Here is a 17,011-nt window from a genome sequence, read left to right as displayed (position 1 = left end):
CTAAGATCAAGGTAAGAAGGATCCCCAGGTACTTTGATTACCTCAGGCACTCACACTGAGTGCCTCCTTGAGGATTTTTGGGGGGAGAGTCAGCTTTCTCTTTTTGCACAGGCATCACTGGGGGATGGCCCAGCACCCATGGAAGGCAAACACCTGCCCCTGGCAAAACAGCAGCTGCTGACACACGAATATTCACTGCTGAGCAATGTCAGGCAGCTTTCCAGCCCGTGCAGAGAGCTGCAGTGGAAAAGCTTTTAACCTGTGCAGACAGCCGACCAGTAGAAACCATTTATAAACCATTGTATAAACCATTTATAAACTATTCCACAGCCTCAAGCGCCACCTCCTGGAAAACCCCTTCCAGCTCCACTCGACTTTCAGACCTTTCGGTAACAAGGCAAAAGAAAAAGGTGTTCATCCCTTTTCCTGTGGCTCCTGTGAGACATTTCATTGTCGAGTGAGACTGAAATGCTGTAACTATTGGCATGTACAAACTCCAGAGGAGCTGATTTCTGTCACCTGCCAACTCCAGCACAACTTGGGTCCTGCTGATCTGTTACATTTGCAATTTCCAATGCTTTGGAAGAGAGGTCTTAGCACTTCTTTCTTTTATTAATTTTTTCTTTTTTTTTTAGAAGGATGACTAATTAAAGCTATAAGGTAGCAGAAAAGCATGGTAAAAAGGCTATAAGGTAGCAGACAAGCATGGGTGAGGTTAAATAAGAGGAAGAGCTTGGTTTAAAGGTACTCAAAACCTTGATTTTTTCTAAGCCTACAAAATTGGAATTGGAACCTAAAAATATTTATCACTGGCTGCAGCACTTGTATGAGAAACAGTCTAATTGGAATCAATGTATTTCTTTATTAGCAAAATGAAATGAATGTGGAATAGGCTGGGTAGAATTTGCAGAACAGGAGGCTAGGAGCTTGTTTTAGATTAGGGATTTCAGGTCATAATATATAATGAAATCTGAGATTTTCATTTTATCACTAACCCAGAAACAGAGATCACATCTAAACCAGATCTTTAGAAAGGATTAGGTCTGAAAAATGCCCCAAGGTTCTCACAGGAATGTGTCTCCACACCTCACCACACACCATACCACAGCCCATCAGTTCTCACAGCACATGATATTTGCAGTGGAATGAAAAACCCAAATGCCAAGGCAAGAAAGGAACCCATAGCTCCAGTGTAAAAAGCACAGAGCTGCACCAGGTGTATGGAAGGAAAACAGCAATGCTGCTTACATCAAAGAAAGTCCCTGCATGTTCCAGGATGAGCTGGCTGGAGTCAGGTTTGTTTTTGCAGTAGGTGACATACATCTGAAATTTATCTGCCTGTGAAAACAAACATCAAGGGAAAAGCAAGATAAGCTATTTCTCTGCTCCCACAGGTTTTTATTGAGGCACACCAGGATAAATACAGGTGACAGCTTTCTCCCACACACCCACCACCATCCCCACCCTGCCACCAAGCAGCACAGAAACTGTAAATTAAGAGCAGAAGAATTTAAGGTTCATACCTTACTTGAGCAGTTCTGAGGGCTGTGGGAGGCTTTCTTTAACAAATATCACAGAGGGAAGGCCTAAAATTTTAATCCAGCTGTAAAATAATTTCTAACAGCTCTATTAATGTTACTCAAGAGTTTGAGGGTCTCAAAACTCAGACATGAAGTGTTGAAGATAAAGGCAGTCTAGAAACGGGGCAAGTGACTCACATAGTCTAAACTGGCACAAGCCAACATTTTTTACTTGAAATTCGTGACACTTGGCCCAGACTTGCCTTTCCTACTTTGGTTCAAACTTCAGTGGCTTAAATTTTATGTTGCTTTACATTTCATTTCCTAATTTGTTTTCTTGTAAGCAGAAATTAAAAGCATCTGTGCACTCCCACCTCTTATTAATGTACTCTGGTCTCAAGAAGAGGGAGGCAAATAAAAGAGGAGGATGTTTTCCTTTTATTGCTATTGTATTTTTTTCCCCAGATATCTAAACAACAGGATCCTGCAATTGTGCAGGCAGCTTTGTATGTACATCTGTAACCACACACAGAGCTCTGGACATGTACCTTTGTTGAGATGATGCAGTTAGTACCTTAAAGTACCATGAAGATTTTGCAAAGGCAAAGATTTTGAGAATCATACATAAATGCATTCATCTTTCCTAAACAGGTAACCCGTTCTTTGTAAACAGTATTTCTGAATCCATTTCATCAAGACTTGTGACATGTTTTTAAATTAAAAACCCATCTGAAATCATCTAAACATGCTCAGTTTTTGGGTAAGTGAAAATATTCCATCTTTACTCTTAAAATACTAATTCCTAGCTTTGATATATGAATAAAACAATCAGACAAATCACAAAGACGGCTGACTTGACTGGCAAATATTTTGAAATGAGAACAGCTTTCATACAGATAAATTACTGTAGCCAATTCCCAGAGCCTCCTACATTCACAAAGACTCTCTGCACCAAGATTTCAAAGTCCTGTTGGAAATTATCCTGGCATTGCATAATGGGAATGAGTGAGCACAGTGGCTCAGAAATTTGACACTAATTTCTGGAGGAAAAAAGTCGATAAAATATTCTTCATGCCTTTGTGGAGTTCCCATGGCATGACTAAAATTCTTTAAGGAAGATATATTAAGATTTTAAATGTCTGTCCTCCCAGGCCTTTCACAGGGAAACAAATGTCACATAAAACCAGGTTTGGTTTGATGAAGTTGTGCTAAACAGAAGCCAGCAGAGGTAAATAAAAGCTGTATGGTCAGTACAGGACAAGGGGAGAGGCTCTGGAAAACCTTCACACTATTGCTGAGGAGAAGGGTGGAAACTTTCACCCTGGGCAGGTGAAGGACAAAGCAGTTTTAGTTCCAGACTGGCTCCTAATCTCATTTATCACTGGGGACATAGCCCTTGCACCTATTCCCAGCTTGTTCCCATCTGTACTGGAGGAATTAATTTGAATAAATAATGAGAAGCAGCAGCCTCATTACCCAGGTGACAAAGCAGTGGCCCACATCCTCAGGCAGTTGTTCATATTTCTCCAGCTCCTTTAGAAAAATGCTGAAAAAAGAAGATACCAATGTAATTAGTTCCAGTCAAGTACCCAGGAGATGCAGGATAACCAATGAGTTAATCAGTGCTAATGATCAATACTTGTATCTTGATTATGAGACTACCCAAGTGTCCAGCCAGCAGGAAGAGTGTCCCTTGCCAAGAGGTGCTTTGTTTTCTGTTAGTCATGCCTAACTCCACCAGAAAGGAAAAAGAAGCAATCTCTAGCAGAGAGTGAGTGTGCTCAGGACTGTTCTATCTGAACACAGATCTTCAAAGAGTTCTTGTGTAGTGGTTCACACAAAGGGAAGCCCAAAGCTGCCAGGTTCCCAACACCCAGCTCAGCACACTGGACAAAGGACAACAACTTAAACAAGCTCAGCATTTCATAGGTAAGTAGTAAACTTTCAAAACACAGATTTTTAAAATCAGCTCTCTCTGAACAGCTTGTACAACAAGCAACACTTGTTTGCAGATAGAGCCCTGTACAATGCCTGGGTGGAAAGAAGAATATGAAACAGTTTCTTCAGCTAGAACATGTTCTATGTTCTCCTGGAAGATGTTTTCTGAACCATTCACCAGCTTTGCTGCCCTTCCTTGGACATGGATTCTGAATCAGGCTGGAGGATGCCTTAACATCACCAGCCAAAGCAGGAGGCTGTGGAGGACACTGGTGGAGGGGACAGGGGAAGTTTATTTTAGCATTGCTAGGAAGAAGTTTTAGAGGAAAAAAGATTATGTAGAAGCAGCAGGCTGCAGGAGGAGGGGTCAGAGAAAGGAAAAATGACAGCAGTGAGAAGCTGTGGGACATGACTGAGGGCTGGAGGGATGGAGCTGGAACAGTGGAAACTGAAAGAGGAGGGCAATCAGATGGCATCAGCCAGGGTCACCACAACTAAATATAGCACCACAGAGAAAGGGCAGGTGGGAAGGCAATCAGGCTGCTGCCCTGATGTGCTGTGAAGCTGCTTGCACAAAAGCATGCATATGGCATGGTCTGCTGGGCCTTATTTATGTGATTTATCTGACTGAATTTATGTGATTTATCTGACTGGGCACATTTATCTGACTGAAGCACTTGAAATGTCCCAGAACTCAAACAAGGACGGATTCTCTGATTTGCTTTGAAAGTGTAACATGAAGACAAGTTTGGAATTCAAACTGAACTTGTTGGATCCAGCACCCCTGAATGTTAAGTTTATAACTGTTGTTGCATTCACATTATACCGTTGAAACAATGCCCTCTAAGCTGATCTGGTACACAGTCTTATCATAATGAGATGGAGTACTGTTAGTTACAGACTGAATACAGAAAGTCTCCAAGAAGTGGCAGAAAGCTACTTATCAACCCAGCTCATGCCAACAATTCCACTTTCTCCACTTTGTGTTTTCCAAGATTATATTTTTCACAGGCGAGTGTCCAGACTAGATCTCATGCTGTGAGATGGAAAGCATGTATCACACTGCAAAGCATTGGTATCATATGACTTTAACATTTTTAATCAGCTGAAGGTGAAGTTTTGAACTAAGTTTCAATTAATTTTTGTAAAGGAAACAAAACAGAAATCAAAAACTATTTTGCAAAATCAATTACTTTACACTCAGGTGTGCACTGTACTGTAGGGGCTTTCTGCAGACACCACAGAGATGCACAAGTGCCTAAACATTACCAGAACTGCTAAGAAAACCTACTTGTTATGGAAGTCATATATCTCCTGAATATTGCCAAAGATGATGTGTTCTTTATTAAGGATCCCAGCTGGTATTTCTTCTACTCCACTTGTCATTTCCCAAAGGTAAGTCTGGAAAACACCAGAAACTCTTAATTTTGTGGATAAATGCAATAGAAAAGAATAGATCTCCCTGTTTTATTGCCAAAGGCACAGGCTGACCAGGAACTATGTATTTTGAGATTAAATAAACAAGTTAAAAAATAAGATTTTCAGTATTACAGAAAGCTCTCTAGAAAAATTCAAAGTGCTGATGCATTGGTGCTTCGAAGTTGTCCGAGGAAAAAGCAGAAGCATGCCAACAACACCTGTCTTTGCTGTCCACCTGATGGTGTCCAAAAACTGCAGGCAGAAAGAGCTGAAAGATAAGCCAGATTTGCCACTTCAGTAGCATTAGATACATAAAAATCTCTGTCAGACTGAGGAATGTGAAAGCTGACAGATTTCACTGAATTACACTCTGGTTTTGCCTTGAATATCACCATCCACTTTAGGAACACCCTGCTAACAGCAAGGCAAGGTATTTGACTGTGCAAATCCAGAAGTTTCTCTAGCATGAGATGATTCAAAGGAACATATTTGAATCTTTAAGGAAAGCTCCATGAATCAATGTGCACAGCCTGTGCTTTAATGTGAGCATTGCCACTGCAGAGGACAGCATGTGCTTCCAGGAATACTGGAGAGCTCCTGGGCCATAACTTACCTCTAAACATTCATGTAAATCCCTGACATAAGCTTTTTCTGTCTGCAGCAGCTCAGCCATAATGAATCTGAAAAAAAAAGGAGTATTTTATGTGGTTTGGACATTATAAGCATTTCTACAATGAACAGAAAACAAAGCATCCTCCTGTTCTCTTAAAGAATAAAGGTATTTCCACCTGAGGCATTCAGCTACCTTACTTTGCACCTTTCAGGTCCATGATCAAAATAGCACTTCATACTCCAGTCCCTTGTAGAGTTATTTTCTAAATATCTTTTCTGCACAAAATCCTATTGAGTTGTATTCCTGCAACCCTGAGTCCATGGGATTTACCACCTACATGCCCATCCTTAACTATCAGCTGGTTCTCAGAAATTTTTCCCCCCAGGATTAAGGAATTGTGATTCACCAATATTTGCACCTTTGCTGACAGTCAGTGGGAAGTCACCCTAAAACTTAACCTTCAGAGCCAGCACAGATGGATTTGGGAGACACCACTACTTTGAAGAGACTTCAACAGTTTGGTTTCTGACCAGAGAAAATGCAGATGCTGTGAAATGCAACAATGGCATCTCTAGAGCATGAGGCTGGGCCCCTCAAAGTTGAAATTCCTGAAATTTGCCACAAGCAGACTAAGTGTAATATTTTCTAAAGTATAAGTTGTTTCTTATCAATCATGATCTGCGACAACTTCAGAAGGCTGGGAAATACTTTTCCAATATTCTTACACAAAAATTAAGACAGAATACTGTGAAAATAGACTGTTTATGGATTTAAGTGCAACAAGTACCTCTCAACTATTCCTCTAGTATGAACTATTTCCAGTTCTCTCAGTCCTACGCTTGCTGAAATTTGAACCTAAACTTCAAGTGAACTCTTGGGTCACTGATGCTTAGATAATATTTAGATACCTAAAGATGCTCTATTTTTTCCTGCTCATGTTACTTTTTACATACAAGCAGAAAGAAATTTGCAACTCCACAACATCAGGGCTAATCCAAGTGCTTGACTCACTGCTTTCCCTTTCTAACTTCTGATTAAAACCAAAAGAAATTCAACCTTTATGTTCTGAAATTCTCTAACCTACAAGTAACAACTACCCCACACCTGCAGACTTATCTCAATAGCTCTGCAGCTGGAATGAGTTACAGGACTGTCAGTCAGTTCAGGTCATGCAAATATCACAGAATTATTCTTTAGCAGATAATGTGCCATGCAGACAGAGTGCTTGGGAACATACTCTTTCTTTCTGGCTGACTTCCTTTTTTCTTCATTGACTTCATGATTTGCATCTCGCAGCTTTACCTCCCGGTCTGAAAGACTTGCTGGAATGATATCTAGCTCTAGGTCTTTGTTATCCTAGTGAAAAAAAAAGTACAGAGTTTAACTTCATTGTAATCCTACTGTTGTGCAAAGTGCAGCATGTTCATGAGATCAAAGAGGTAAAAAAGGACACAAGATAATAATATCAAAAAGGAGGAAATTTAGACAGAAGCAGAAGTACTGTGAGAAGAGATAAAAACCTGAGAGAGAAATCTTAAAAATATAGAAATTATACTCAGTGTAATCTTCACTGTTTCTCCTAATTAGGAACCAATACTGACAAAAAGGTCTAAATAACCTTACTCTTTCATATCTAAATTAGTTGTCTAGTATGGGACTTTCTAAAAACTAGTCTGATAAAGTAGAGCACCATGCAGAGACAACTTTCAGTGGCCATTTACCACAGGATACCTTTCCAGGCTGTGGTTAGAACTCAGTGTAAACCAGAGGCCCTAAAAGGAACAGTGCAGTTAAAGTATCATGAGGGTGTGAGGGAATTTATTCCTTATTCTTGATATTTAATTCCAAAGAGCCATTGACTGAAAGGTTTTTAAGTGTTTCTGCTTCTGGCACTCTCCCTTAATAATATGGCCAGGGAATAGCAGGAAATCCTAATTTTTGCTTCTTATGATCTACTTCACCTAAAAGAATTCAGACATGAGGTTGGGGATCAATTGTTTATGTTAGTTAAAGGATGAGAGAATTAAAAGTTAGAGTCAAAGTTTGAATTGGATGCAAAATATTGGTGTGGGAACAGGATTTATGGTTTATACCAAAATGAACACAGACGTTTATTCAATTAATGTGTTTCCCCCCCTTTCCTCCTGAAAGCTGTATGGTCTCCTGAAAAATGGTGCAAACATTTTTTTAGAAAACCTTTCTGATCTTCATCTGCCCCTCCTCACATCACTGACCAAGCACAGCAAAACCCTTTCACCCTTTTTCTCCAGCAGCAGTTCTGGCCATGGCCAGGTGGGCTGGCTGAGCTTTCAGTGTTTCTAATGGGCACACAAAAACCAGCAGCATTCATTCCACAGGCTTCCCCTTCCTCTGTGACTGTGGTATAAAACCCCAACAGGACAGGGTCTTGCAGTACCTCTGGGTTGATTCCAAGGGCTTTTTCCAGGGAGTAACGGTATTTCCCCATCCTGAGAGAGAAGTCCCGGTAGCGCTTGTCTACGGTGGTGACCCACTTCCTGATTTCTGTGGCGTGTATGTGTCCTTTTTCTACAAAGCTGTCAGCCAGCTGGATGAGGAGCTTCACTTTCTCCTTTGTTTGCTGCCCAAAATATGGTCCTTGGTTATGTTTTATTGTTATTTCCTTTGCTTTTAACTCACAAAGCCGTCAAAAGAAGTTCACAATTTTTATACATCATTAAAGAGTGTCTGCATTTCTTCTTATACAGAATCAGACACTTCAAACTTTCAGTAAAACATGAAAGGAATGACATTTTTATAAGGACACTTATGAAGCTGAAGAAGATAGAAAGTCAAGTTTTTGAAACCCCCCAGACACAAACACATAAAACATGTTGGAAGTTACACATGCCTCCTTCCCATAAGCAAGAGCTTATTTTTGGTGAGCCCTGGAGTAGAAGACAAGATTTTAAAATCACACCTCATACAGTACACCAAGTTACTCTGACTCTATATCTGGTGGATCTGCAGACCTGTGTAGGAAGGTCATTAATACACCACATATCAGCCCAGGAAGAGATTTTGAGTCATTACTTGTCTGTTTCACAAACAAACAGAATTTAAATACAAATTCATGGTCTGCTTATTATAAAATCCTCCATTGGTATTTTAGGCCCAGTTAGAACATGACTAAAAGAGCTAAAAGATGCCTGAACTCCAAAGCACACACTGAGCTCCCCAAACCTTCCAGAGGTCTTTTCCACTTAGTGTCTAACTGCCCCTTAGTCAAAACTGCACAAAGGACCTAGTTATGAACTCCAGCTCTGATTCCAAATCTATCCCAGGAAATGAGGCACTGGCAAGTCTGTGGTCAAACATAGAGAGGATGTTCCCCCGTGCCTGAAGCAAGGCACACTGTCAGGTACTTGACATTATTATCAGTGATCTGACCACAAATGGACAAATAATGTCAGATCAGAAAACATCCAGCAGATTTCAAGCACAAAACTAAATTCAAGAAATCCCACCATTATAATAGATTAACAGCTGAATCAGACATCATTCTAACAAATTAAATGAGTAGCTAAGCAAGGCTAGGTATGAAGATGTAAAAATCTAACTTTGTGTCATATTTAAAGGGTGATTAATTCCCAGAATCTACTGCTGATTTTGCATTTCAAACAATTGGTTTGGCCAGAAAGTTACTGGGATCAGGAAGGCTTTCAGCTACAGCTTAATTTGAGAATAACATCAGTCTGGGAATGACATGCATTTACCAGATTGCACATGGCAGTGAAAATATTCTACATCAGCAGTAGGAGCAGTAGGACAGCCTGAGGGAGCAAGACTTTGATGTGTCAGTGTAAGAAACAGACAGTAATAGCTGATAATGAACAAGTTCTAAAATTCAATCCTAGGCTAAGTCAAGAGTCAAAATGGTCCAGAAACTTTACTATGAATTTGGATTATTCTGATAAAAATTAAATTATGAACCAGAATGTAATTTCAGGTGCACTAATCATGGGTGGTTAGAACTCAGAAGCAGTTAAAAGAATTTCATATGTGTCCTGTCTGAAGAAATTACCTTCCATCCACTGCTAGCTATCTCACATTTTCAGAAACATGCAAGCTAAGCTAAAAGAAGGGGACAAGAACACCACAAAGGCTGTGAATCAAACCCATACAAGCATAGGCAGCCTAAGGAGGAATTTAAGGATTACAGAAGATCAATTTCAGGACACAGTGAAATGCAGCCACATAATACCAAAACCATGGTCTTCCTGCACTCAACTCTGCAATTTACATCCTTATCAGAGACTCCTAATAGCCCTGTGGATTCACTGTCTATGAATTACCTATGGTTTGAATTAATTTGTCTGAAGCAGATCCAATCACCATTCCTGTGTAAACCCCATCAGATTTCCCAGAACTGCTCCATATAAATTAATATATTCTTGGGAATGCAATTTTGTATTCAAAAATGTTCACCCCAGAGTTTAAAGACTCATCTATTTTAAGTACTTTGTAGGGGATCAGCAGATTATTTCTAATGAGATAAATGATCATCTGTGATCAACTCAGCTGGAATTAGTGAGACAAATTGCGGTTTTAAAGATAGAAGAAAGAGACCAGGAGTCCATGGTGACCTTGGATGTGTTCAGATCAATTAGTAACCCTATGCCATTCTGGAATGATTGCTTGAGAATGGAATGTCTATTAGATTGCTGTGAACTCTGTATGCAAATGGACTTTCTCTTCCTTCTGATTGGAACAGAAATTTTCAATAACCAGTACTAACCAAGGTGGAGAAAACCTCCTTTTCGTGCCTATGTCCTGCTAAAAGTTCTCAAAAATCATTTATCTTCAGGGCTAGGATTTTTAGAGGGCAACTATAAAATCAAGGGAATATTGTTACAGAGATTTGAGGCATTGAAACAAGACCATAAATACAGACTAAAGCAGATGGCATAATTAGATTAAAGTCACTGTTTACTTTGGCAGGTACTCTGAATTCCCCATATTCCTTCAGGAGTTCCTGAGTTTCTTCTGCTGATTCCCCTGTGGAGTTGTGAGTAGAGAGGTAATATTCTCCTGTTTCTTGGATCCAGTCTAAGGCCTGTCAATGTCAAAAACACGAAAGGAAAAAACAAAACAAACAGCTTTTGTATTTCAAGAATTAATTCTCTGACAAAAAAAAAACCAACCCTGCCAAACAAAGAATATCAAATACATTGGGATTAATACCCTGTATACTAAAACACTTTCTAGGAACACATAAAAAGAATAAAATAATAAAAGCAGGTGGGAAAGGATACAAAAGGGTACTCTGTGTTTCCTAGGACAAAAAGGAGTGTAGGGAATTCCACCTATATACAGATAAATTGGCAGGGAAAGCAGTTCTCTCATTCAGAAATAGCTCAATAAAAAAGTTTGCTCTTATATTTATTTTCAAACAAATGAAGAAATACAGACATTAATCTGAGGTGACAAAAATAGTGAATCTTGTTGTCAGGTTTTGGAATTGTCTTAAGTTGTTTTAAAATCTATTTTTGCCATGTTTTCAAAAGTTACAGCATTTAAACACAACTTGAGATTGCAAGAGGAGCCCCACACAGAAGCATTACATGGATACAGGAGATTTTACATGCTGCCAGGACAGAGGGACAAGGTGGGGTTTTCACATTACCTGCTTGGCACTGCGCTCAAAGACAACATACTGCTGGCACTGATCTAATCTCCTCTTCTTCAGGGTCCAGAAGTGAAGGACCCGATTCTCCCTCTGCAGCAGCTCACTCAGAATGGCTGCAGGGCAAAGGAAAACATCTGCATGATTGGGGATTCCTTGAGTGGACACAGAAATAAGCTATGAAATGATAAACTTAATCACTTTGCCTGGACCTTGTTCCCAAAAGCAGAGAGCCCAAAATCACACTTCTTAAAAACAGGCATTGATTCAAAGGGGCTGCTAAAAAAAACCAAAACCACATACACAAGAAACCACCACACAGCGAGCGTAGTTGCAGAGTGATCTGGTAAAGGAAATGATGCCAGAACAGACTTTGCAGACTTTAGAAGGACCACCCTGCAAAGGGGAGGGGGCAAACCAGACCTTCAGTGGTGTCACTCCACCAACCTTTGACCTGCTGCTCGGGCCCTCTGGTGTGGCTGGCCACGCCGGGCATGCTGACGTTGTTCCTGTGGATGTACTTGAGGAACACCTCGGCGTTCCTCCGCGCCAGGGTGCAGGCCTAGGAAGAACAGCCCCCACAAAAAGAGTCAGTAAAGATGAGCAAAGAAAGCAAGAAGAAGTTCTCTTTCTAGGAAGATGAGTACTTCAGCCAACAGTCAATAAACTCAGTTAATAAACTAACAGTCTTAGAGACCTATTAAAACATGAGTAATATAGTGGCTCATTTTATATATGAAGGCAAACTAATGACAGTAATAAAACAACTACTTGTTAAGCACTGGTACCTCACACATTTTCTGTCTAATCAAATCTAACCCATCTCTCATTGTTTCAAAAAATGTCCAAATCTAGAGGCATAATTTCTTAAGCCTTGACTGCAAGTGTAGTTTCATGTTGTGTATCAGTTTTAGTGGCAGGTGGGAGGCTGGCTGACAGTTCACTTGTCAGCCTGGGAGATCCTTGTTTCTTCCAAAGCAGCACCTGGAAGGCAGGAAGAAATGTCTGTCTCCATCTTGGTGCTGCCTTGCAGAGACAAAATTGCTGGAGTTATTATTAGTTCTTCAGTTATTGGCTTGGAGGACAAAATCTGAAATGCTGGATGGTTTGTAGAAGCCAACACCAAAATGATGTGTAATACCTGTCATTTATAGTGCAATTTTAAGAACTGAACTTTGAACCAGCACAACAACTAACATCCTCCAAGTGCAAACACCACCTAATTGGTCTTGATGACATCTCTCTGAGATATGTATTGATAATAACGCTCAATACCCCTGCTACGACAAAGTAAAACTGCCTAGGGTTTATACAGTCAGCCAGTAGCTGAACTGGAATTACACATCAGATCATCCTCTCAAATTTACCAACACTGATCTAAATTGTCTACTTAATGGAAATTTTTCCTAATTTAATAGGGAACAAAAATCAGACCTTGAGAAAAGCCTCCTTCTGTTCCAGATGTTTGCTGATCAGAGGGATGACATGGTCTATCTCAGCTGCTGGCCCAAGTTTATCTCTGCCTCCACACCAGTCTTCGTCCCGTCTGTATTCCTGCTCCAGGCTCTCTAAAACACTGCACACCTGAAACATGCCCACAGCACAACTCAGTTATCCACAATCATAACCAGGAGAACATTCAGTAAAAGTCTGTGAGCAGTGACATGTCATTTTTGTACTATGGGCCACAGCAGGGGGGTAACTGGGTATAAAGCAGGCCCTAGAAAGAATGATCTAGGTGCTTTTCTTACCCGTAGGGACCTTTACTGTTTGGGACACAATTTATTTAAGGCTGATAAATCATTCTTCTCTTCTAATGAATAATGAATGAGAGGAAGCACAAAAGGTTGAATCAAGGCAGAGGTCAGCCCAGCCCCAGTTGATCATTCAGGAAACAATCCCTATTCTAGAATGTGTTTAAATCCTATTGAAGTCAAGGGACTTAACACATACTTAAAGAAAAGCACATGCTTAAATACTCTCCTGAAACCAAGTCTGAAGCTGGAATTAATTCTCTTCAGCTATATTTTAGTTGCTCCCTATACAGCTTTTTAAAAGCTGATGGAAAACAATAGACTTAATCAGGGTCACAATCTAGGTGGATGCAGGTGCTCCACTGCACAGAGCTCACACACATATATTCTGTCTTAGTAAAATAGTGGAACAGTGGAAATGAGGTAAATAAACCAACGCAGCCTGGAAATTAGGCAGCTGCCTCAGACAAGGCTGAGTTTTTTATGTTGCAGATCCTGAGAATATTCTCAGAGGCCTGTGCAGACACAGCAAAAGTTTTCCAGGACATGTGGAAGTTTCTTTTTCTTTCCCAAAGGGCTCTTCCTACAGACTCCACTGTTAAGATGACCCAGTCAGTTACTGCTGGGATCCAGGTAGCAATGTCCATCCTTTTCTTGCTCACTCTCACAGCTTTAATATTAACACAGCTATAATTCAGGAGAACCCACATTATTAAGAGCATAGTCTGGAGGAGACTCCAGAATTACCCCCTCATCACCCTCACTATCACAGGCCATTTTCATGTAAATCTGACCAAGAGCACACTGAAGTCCACTTTAAAACTAGTGAATTAAGGTAAACTGATAACTCATCCTGCTGCCAGGCTTATGCACTATGCATTATGCAAAGGACCTTGTGCACTTGGCAATCTAAAATTATCTTCTTGCTTGGATGCAAACCAGCAGTCACCCTCAAATATTTAGTGGAGAGCAAGTGCTTCATGTGTCATGTAGGCACAGAAAAGCATTTCCATTTCACTTCTTGAAAACCTTGACATCCTGTTGAACTTCAGTGATTTAAAGAATGAAAATAAATGCACTGCCTGGGATTCACATATTTCTAGGAAGAATTGTCCCTGCACATGCAAAGAGTGTCTTTCTGTTCAGGTGAGGAGAGAAGTGAGTATAAAATGGGCTGTCAATGAAGTCAGAGAAAAACTGGGCTATTTGAAATCCAGGGCTTCACCACTAACATCAAGAACATAATATACTTGGGGAAGACAGGCATGAAAAAGTTTGGCTGCATGTGACACTCTCTGTGTTCTTTTAGCTCCTTTTTCTGGATACTCAGAGAATTCAGGATCCAGTAAATGATTCACTCCACTGTCAGGCAGTCACGGAGCAGACCCTTAAGGACTGCAGATCAGCTGTGCAGCCCAAGAGAAGATGACAGGCTTGCAGCATTGAGTTCATGAGCATTCAGAGATTGAATGATCTTTGCCCTGCACATTTGCTGAATAGACATAACCAATGAATGAACTGGTGGGCACTGCAGTGTGCTTGTCTGAGACTTGGAAATAGGAAGAGAGACTGAACTGATAAATTACTGCCAATGCATATTTTGGCCAGTACATTTAACTGTCTGAAGCTCTAATGAATCCCCTAACAGTTTTCATTTCTCACACTCCTCCATCAGCAGTAATTCATTTTGATCTTGAATGCATCAGGGACTGTAAATCTGTTTGAAACTCTTCACAGTGAAATACATTAATTATAAGGAATGTATTCCTCTTAAACAGTCTTAAAAATACATTAAACAAATGACACCAAAAAATGGCCCAAAGATCATCTCCAGCCTCCAAGTTAAGGAAAAGTACACTTTTTCCCTAATGACATATCTAGTTGTGTTAAAAATCTTTCCATGTCTGGTTCTCTAATTGAGGACCTAACTGTGTGGCAATAACAATAGAAAATGTCCTGGCAATCACTGCTGCCTTTTGTGTAAAACCACAGGCTCCTGCAGTGTCCCTGCTAACAGCAACTGCCTGGCTGCAGTAGATGACACCAGGCAAGGCTGCTGGAGTAGCCACGCTGTGACACTGATTCCCACTGACTACAGTATAAAGGGCACCTGCCTGTGCAAGGGATGAATAATCCCACCATGCCAGCAGCCAACTGGAATGTGTTTTGCAATTCATGAACACCTGGAATGAAGTAGAGTTGGGATAGCACATAATGGGCTCCTGCTGTAATTATGTGTGTTGCAGGTGGATTTAAGAGAAATCCCTTCAAATCTTGGCATCTTTTTTGGCATGGTGGTATTTAAGTACTAGTGAAAACATTGGCTCACAAAGTAACAATTAATTAATTGCAATCAGTTCTGAAGGAAAAGCAGATTTATATTCCTCAAGTATCATGAGAACTTGAAACAAAAGTGGTGGGATTTCAAAAATTATTCCTGTTTGAAAGGGGAAAATTGAAAAAACCCCAACAAAAATAGCACCTTCAAGAATTACATTGCTACACTAAAAACTTTGAGATGAAAGTTATTACAAACTGCTTGCCGCTCTTTTTTTGTCTTTTTTTGAAGGGTGAGTGGGTTATGTTTGCATTTGGGGTTTTTTTTGGTGTGTGTTGCAATACCTGTCAAAGAAAGAATTTTTACTGATCCAGACTTGGTTTACTATGGCCCAGAAATGGCCCTGTCCAGCTCACCTGCTCAGAGGTTTTATAAAAGGCCACGGAGGCATTGACGAGTTTGAGCCTGTCCTCCATCTTCAGCATCAGCTGCTGCCAGTGCAGGGCCACCTTCTCAGCACATTCTCTGATGGCATCAGCATCATAATGTCCAGCCTGCAGCAACACCTCGGCCTTCTGCTGGACCTGCAGGGCACTCTGGTGTGTCTTCTGTAAGGAAGTGGCATGAAAGAGGGACTGTGTATGAGGGGAGGAAAGAGAGGTTGTACAGATGTGCCAGATGTATGGTAGAAAGGTGAAGCGAGGCGTGATGAGAGAGTGAAATATTTTCAGAGTTATCTTCAGTTAACAGTCACTTTCTGCAAAGCATTTTAGTTTCAGTTATTCACACACACTTGCAACATGTTAATAAAACTTGGAACATGTAAGCACTGCTAGGATGGGTTGGCTGCACTGGTCAGCTGCTGCCCTTTGAGCAGTAACATGGGGTGGGGTCCTCAGGGGTCCATTCTGACTGCCCAGTGCAGGCAGCTCTCACTGAGCTCCCACCCAGCCTCAGTGCTCACTGCATCCCACACAATCTGCAGCCCAAAAGCAAACTCTAAACAGCTGGCAAACTATGGGCCTAATCACCCTAATTTGGCTCTTGCCAGGCAGTTTACCTGGCATCAGCAGCTTTACTTGTGCAGTTGTTCAAAACATCAATCCCAGAAAATAATGTGTCTTACTAAAGGGCATGAACTTTATCACAAGTAGCAGCCCCTACAAGATGCATTTCTGGAAGTCAGTTCACTCATGCTGGAGATTAGATTTATGCTCCTACCTTTAAGGTCAGGGCTGGGGAGAGTCAAATCATTCTCTCCACCATTCCCCAGTTTACTCAGTAGCCCCTTTACAGGCAGGACTGAGTTATCTGCCCCATTCCTCAGCCTGCACCAGCTCCTCTCAGAGTTACCAAGTGGTGGCTATGTCTTCCTCTGTGGGCTGCTAAAATAGCCCTCATCCCTTCCCAGCCTCCTGAGTAACTGTTCAGACATGGTTAAGTCCAGCTTTTGATTTTAATCTTCTGAACAGAAGCCCTAAAATCTCTCAGACTCCTCTGTGCTATGTCCCATTTGTAACTGCTGCTGACAAATTCTCATGTGATGGTTTTATGATCTAAGCCATGAACCTGGAAAAAAGCTTGAAATCATCTGGCAATACACTGATGAATAATGTAATGTAGAGAAAGCTATTAGGAAACAAAAAGGATTAATACTTGGCAGAAACTTAGGAAGATGTTCAAGAACAACTGGTTAAATTTAATATCCAGCTGCTTTACTGATGTTAGAATTGTAATACTTGTTTGAAATAGACTTTGAAGGATTTCAACTGAAAATCAATTCCACATCTAGAATGCTTTTAGAGAACATTCTGCCTAGTGTGCTTTGCTGATCTATTCCCCATA

The 17,011-nt window shown here is 40.7% G+C and overlaps 1 protein-coding gene across 11 annotated transcripts in view; it reads right to left on the bottom strand.

Moving 5' to 3' along the window:
- The window catches only part of KALRN (kalirin RhoGEF kinase), a 464,736-nt gene that overhangs the window by 136,603 nt on the left and 311,122 nt on the right, over positions 1-17,011 (bottom strand). For 10 of the 11 annotated variants that reach the window (XR_010440959.1, XR_010440958.1, XM_064717937.1 and 7 more), the window contains exons 18-28: positions 15,583-15,801; positions 12,569-12,718; positions 11,582-11,696; positions 11,135-11,250; positions 10,442-10,564; positions 7,907-8,089; positions 6,728-6,846; positions 5,491-5,557; positions 4,750-4,859; positions 2,997-3,066; positions 1,249-1,338 (exon numbers count right to left, since the gene is read on the bottom strand). Coding sequence is in view for 9 of the 11 variants with exons in the window: in XM_064717937.1 (XP_064574007.1) it covers positions 1,249-1,338; positions 2,997-3,066; positions 4,750-4,859; positions 5,491-5,557; positions 6,728-6,846; positions 7,907-8,089; positions 10,442-10,564; positions 11,135-11,250; positions 11,582-11,696; positions 12,569-12,718; positions 15,583-15,801 (1,362 nt within the window). In the remaining 2 variants the exon portion in view is untranslated. The remainder of the gene's footprint in view (positions 1-1,248; positions 1,339-2,996; positions 3,067-4,749; positions 4,860-5,490; positions 5,558-6,727; positions 6,847-7,906; positions 8,090-10,441; positions 10,565-11,134; positions 11,251-11,581; positions 11,697-12,568; positions 12,719-15,582; positions 15,802-17,011) is intronic. The other variant, XM_064717930.1, reaches the window with a different exon arrangement.

The sequence above is a fragment of the Zonotrichia leucophrys genome, chromosome 7 (genome assembly GCF_028769735.1).
Source record: "Zonotrichia leucophrys gambelii isolate GWCS_2022_RI chromosome 7, RI_Zleu_2.0, whole genome shotgun sequence".
Lineage (NCBI taxonomy): Eukaryota > Metazoa > Chordata > Aves > Passeriformes > Passerellidae > Zonotrichia > Zonotrichia leucophrys.
This window is presented reverse-complemented; position numbering and strand designations above follow the sequence as displayed.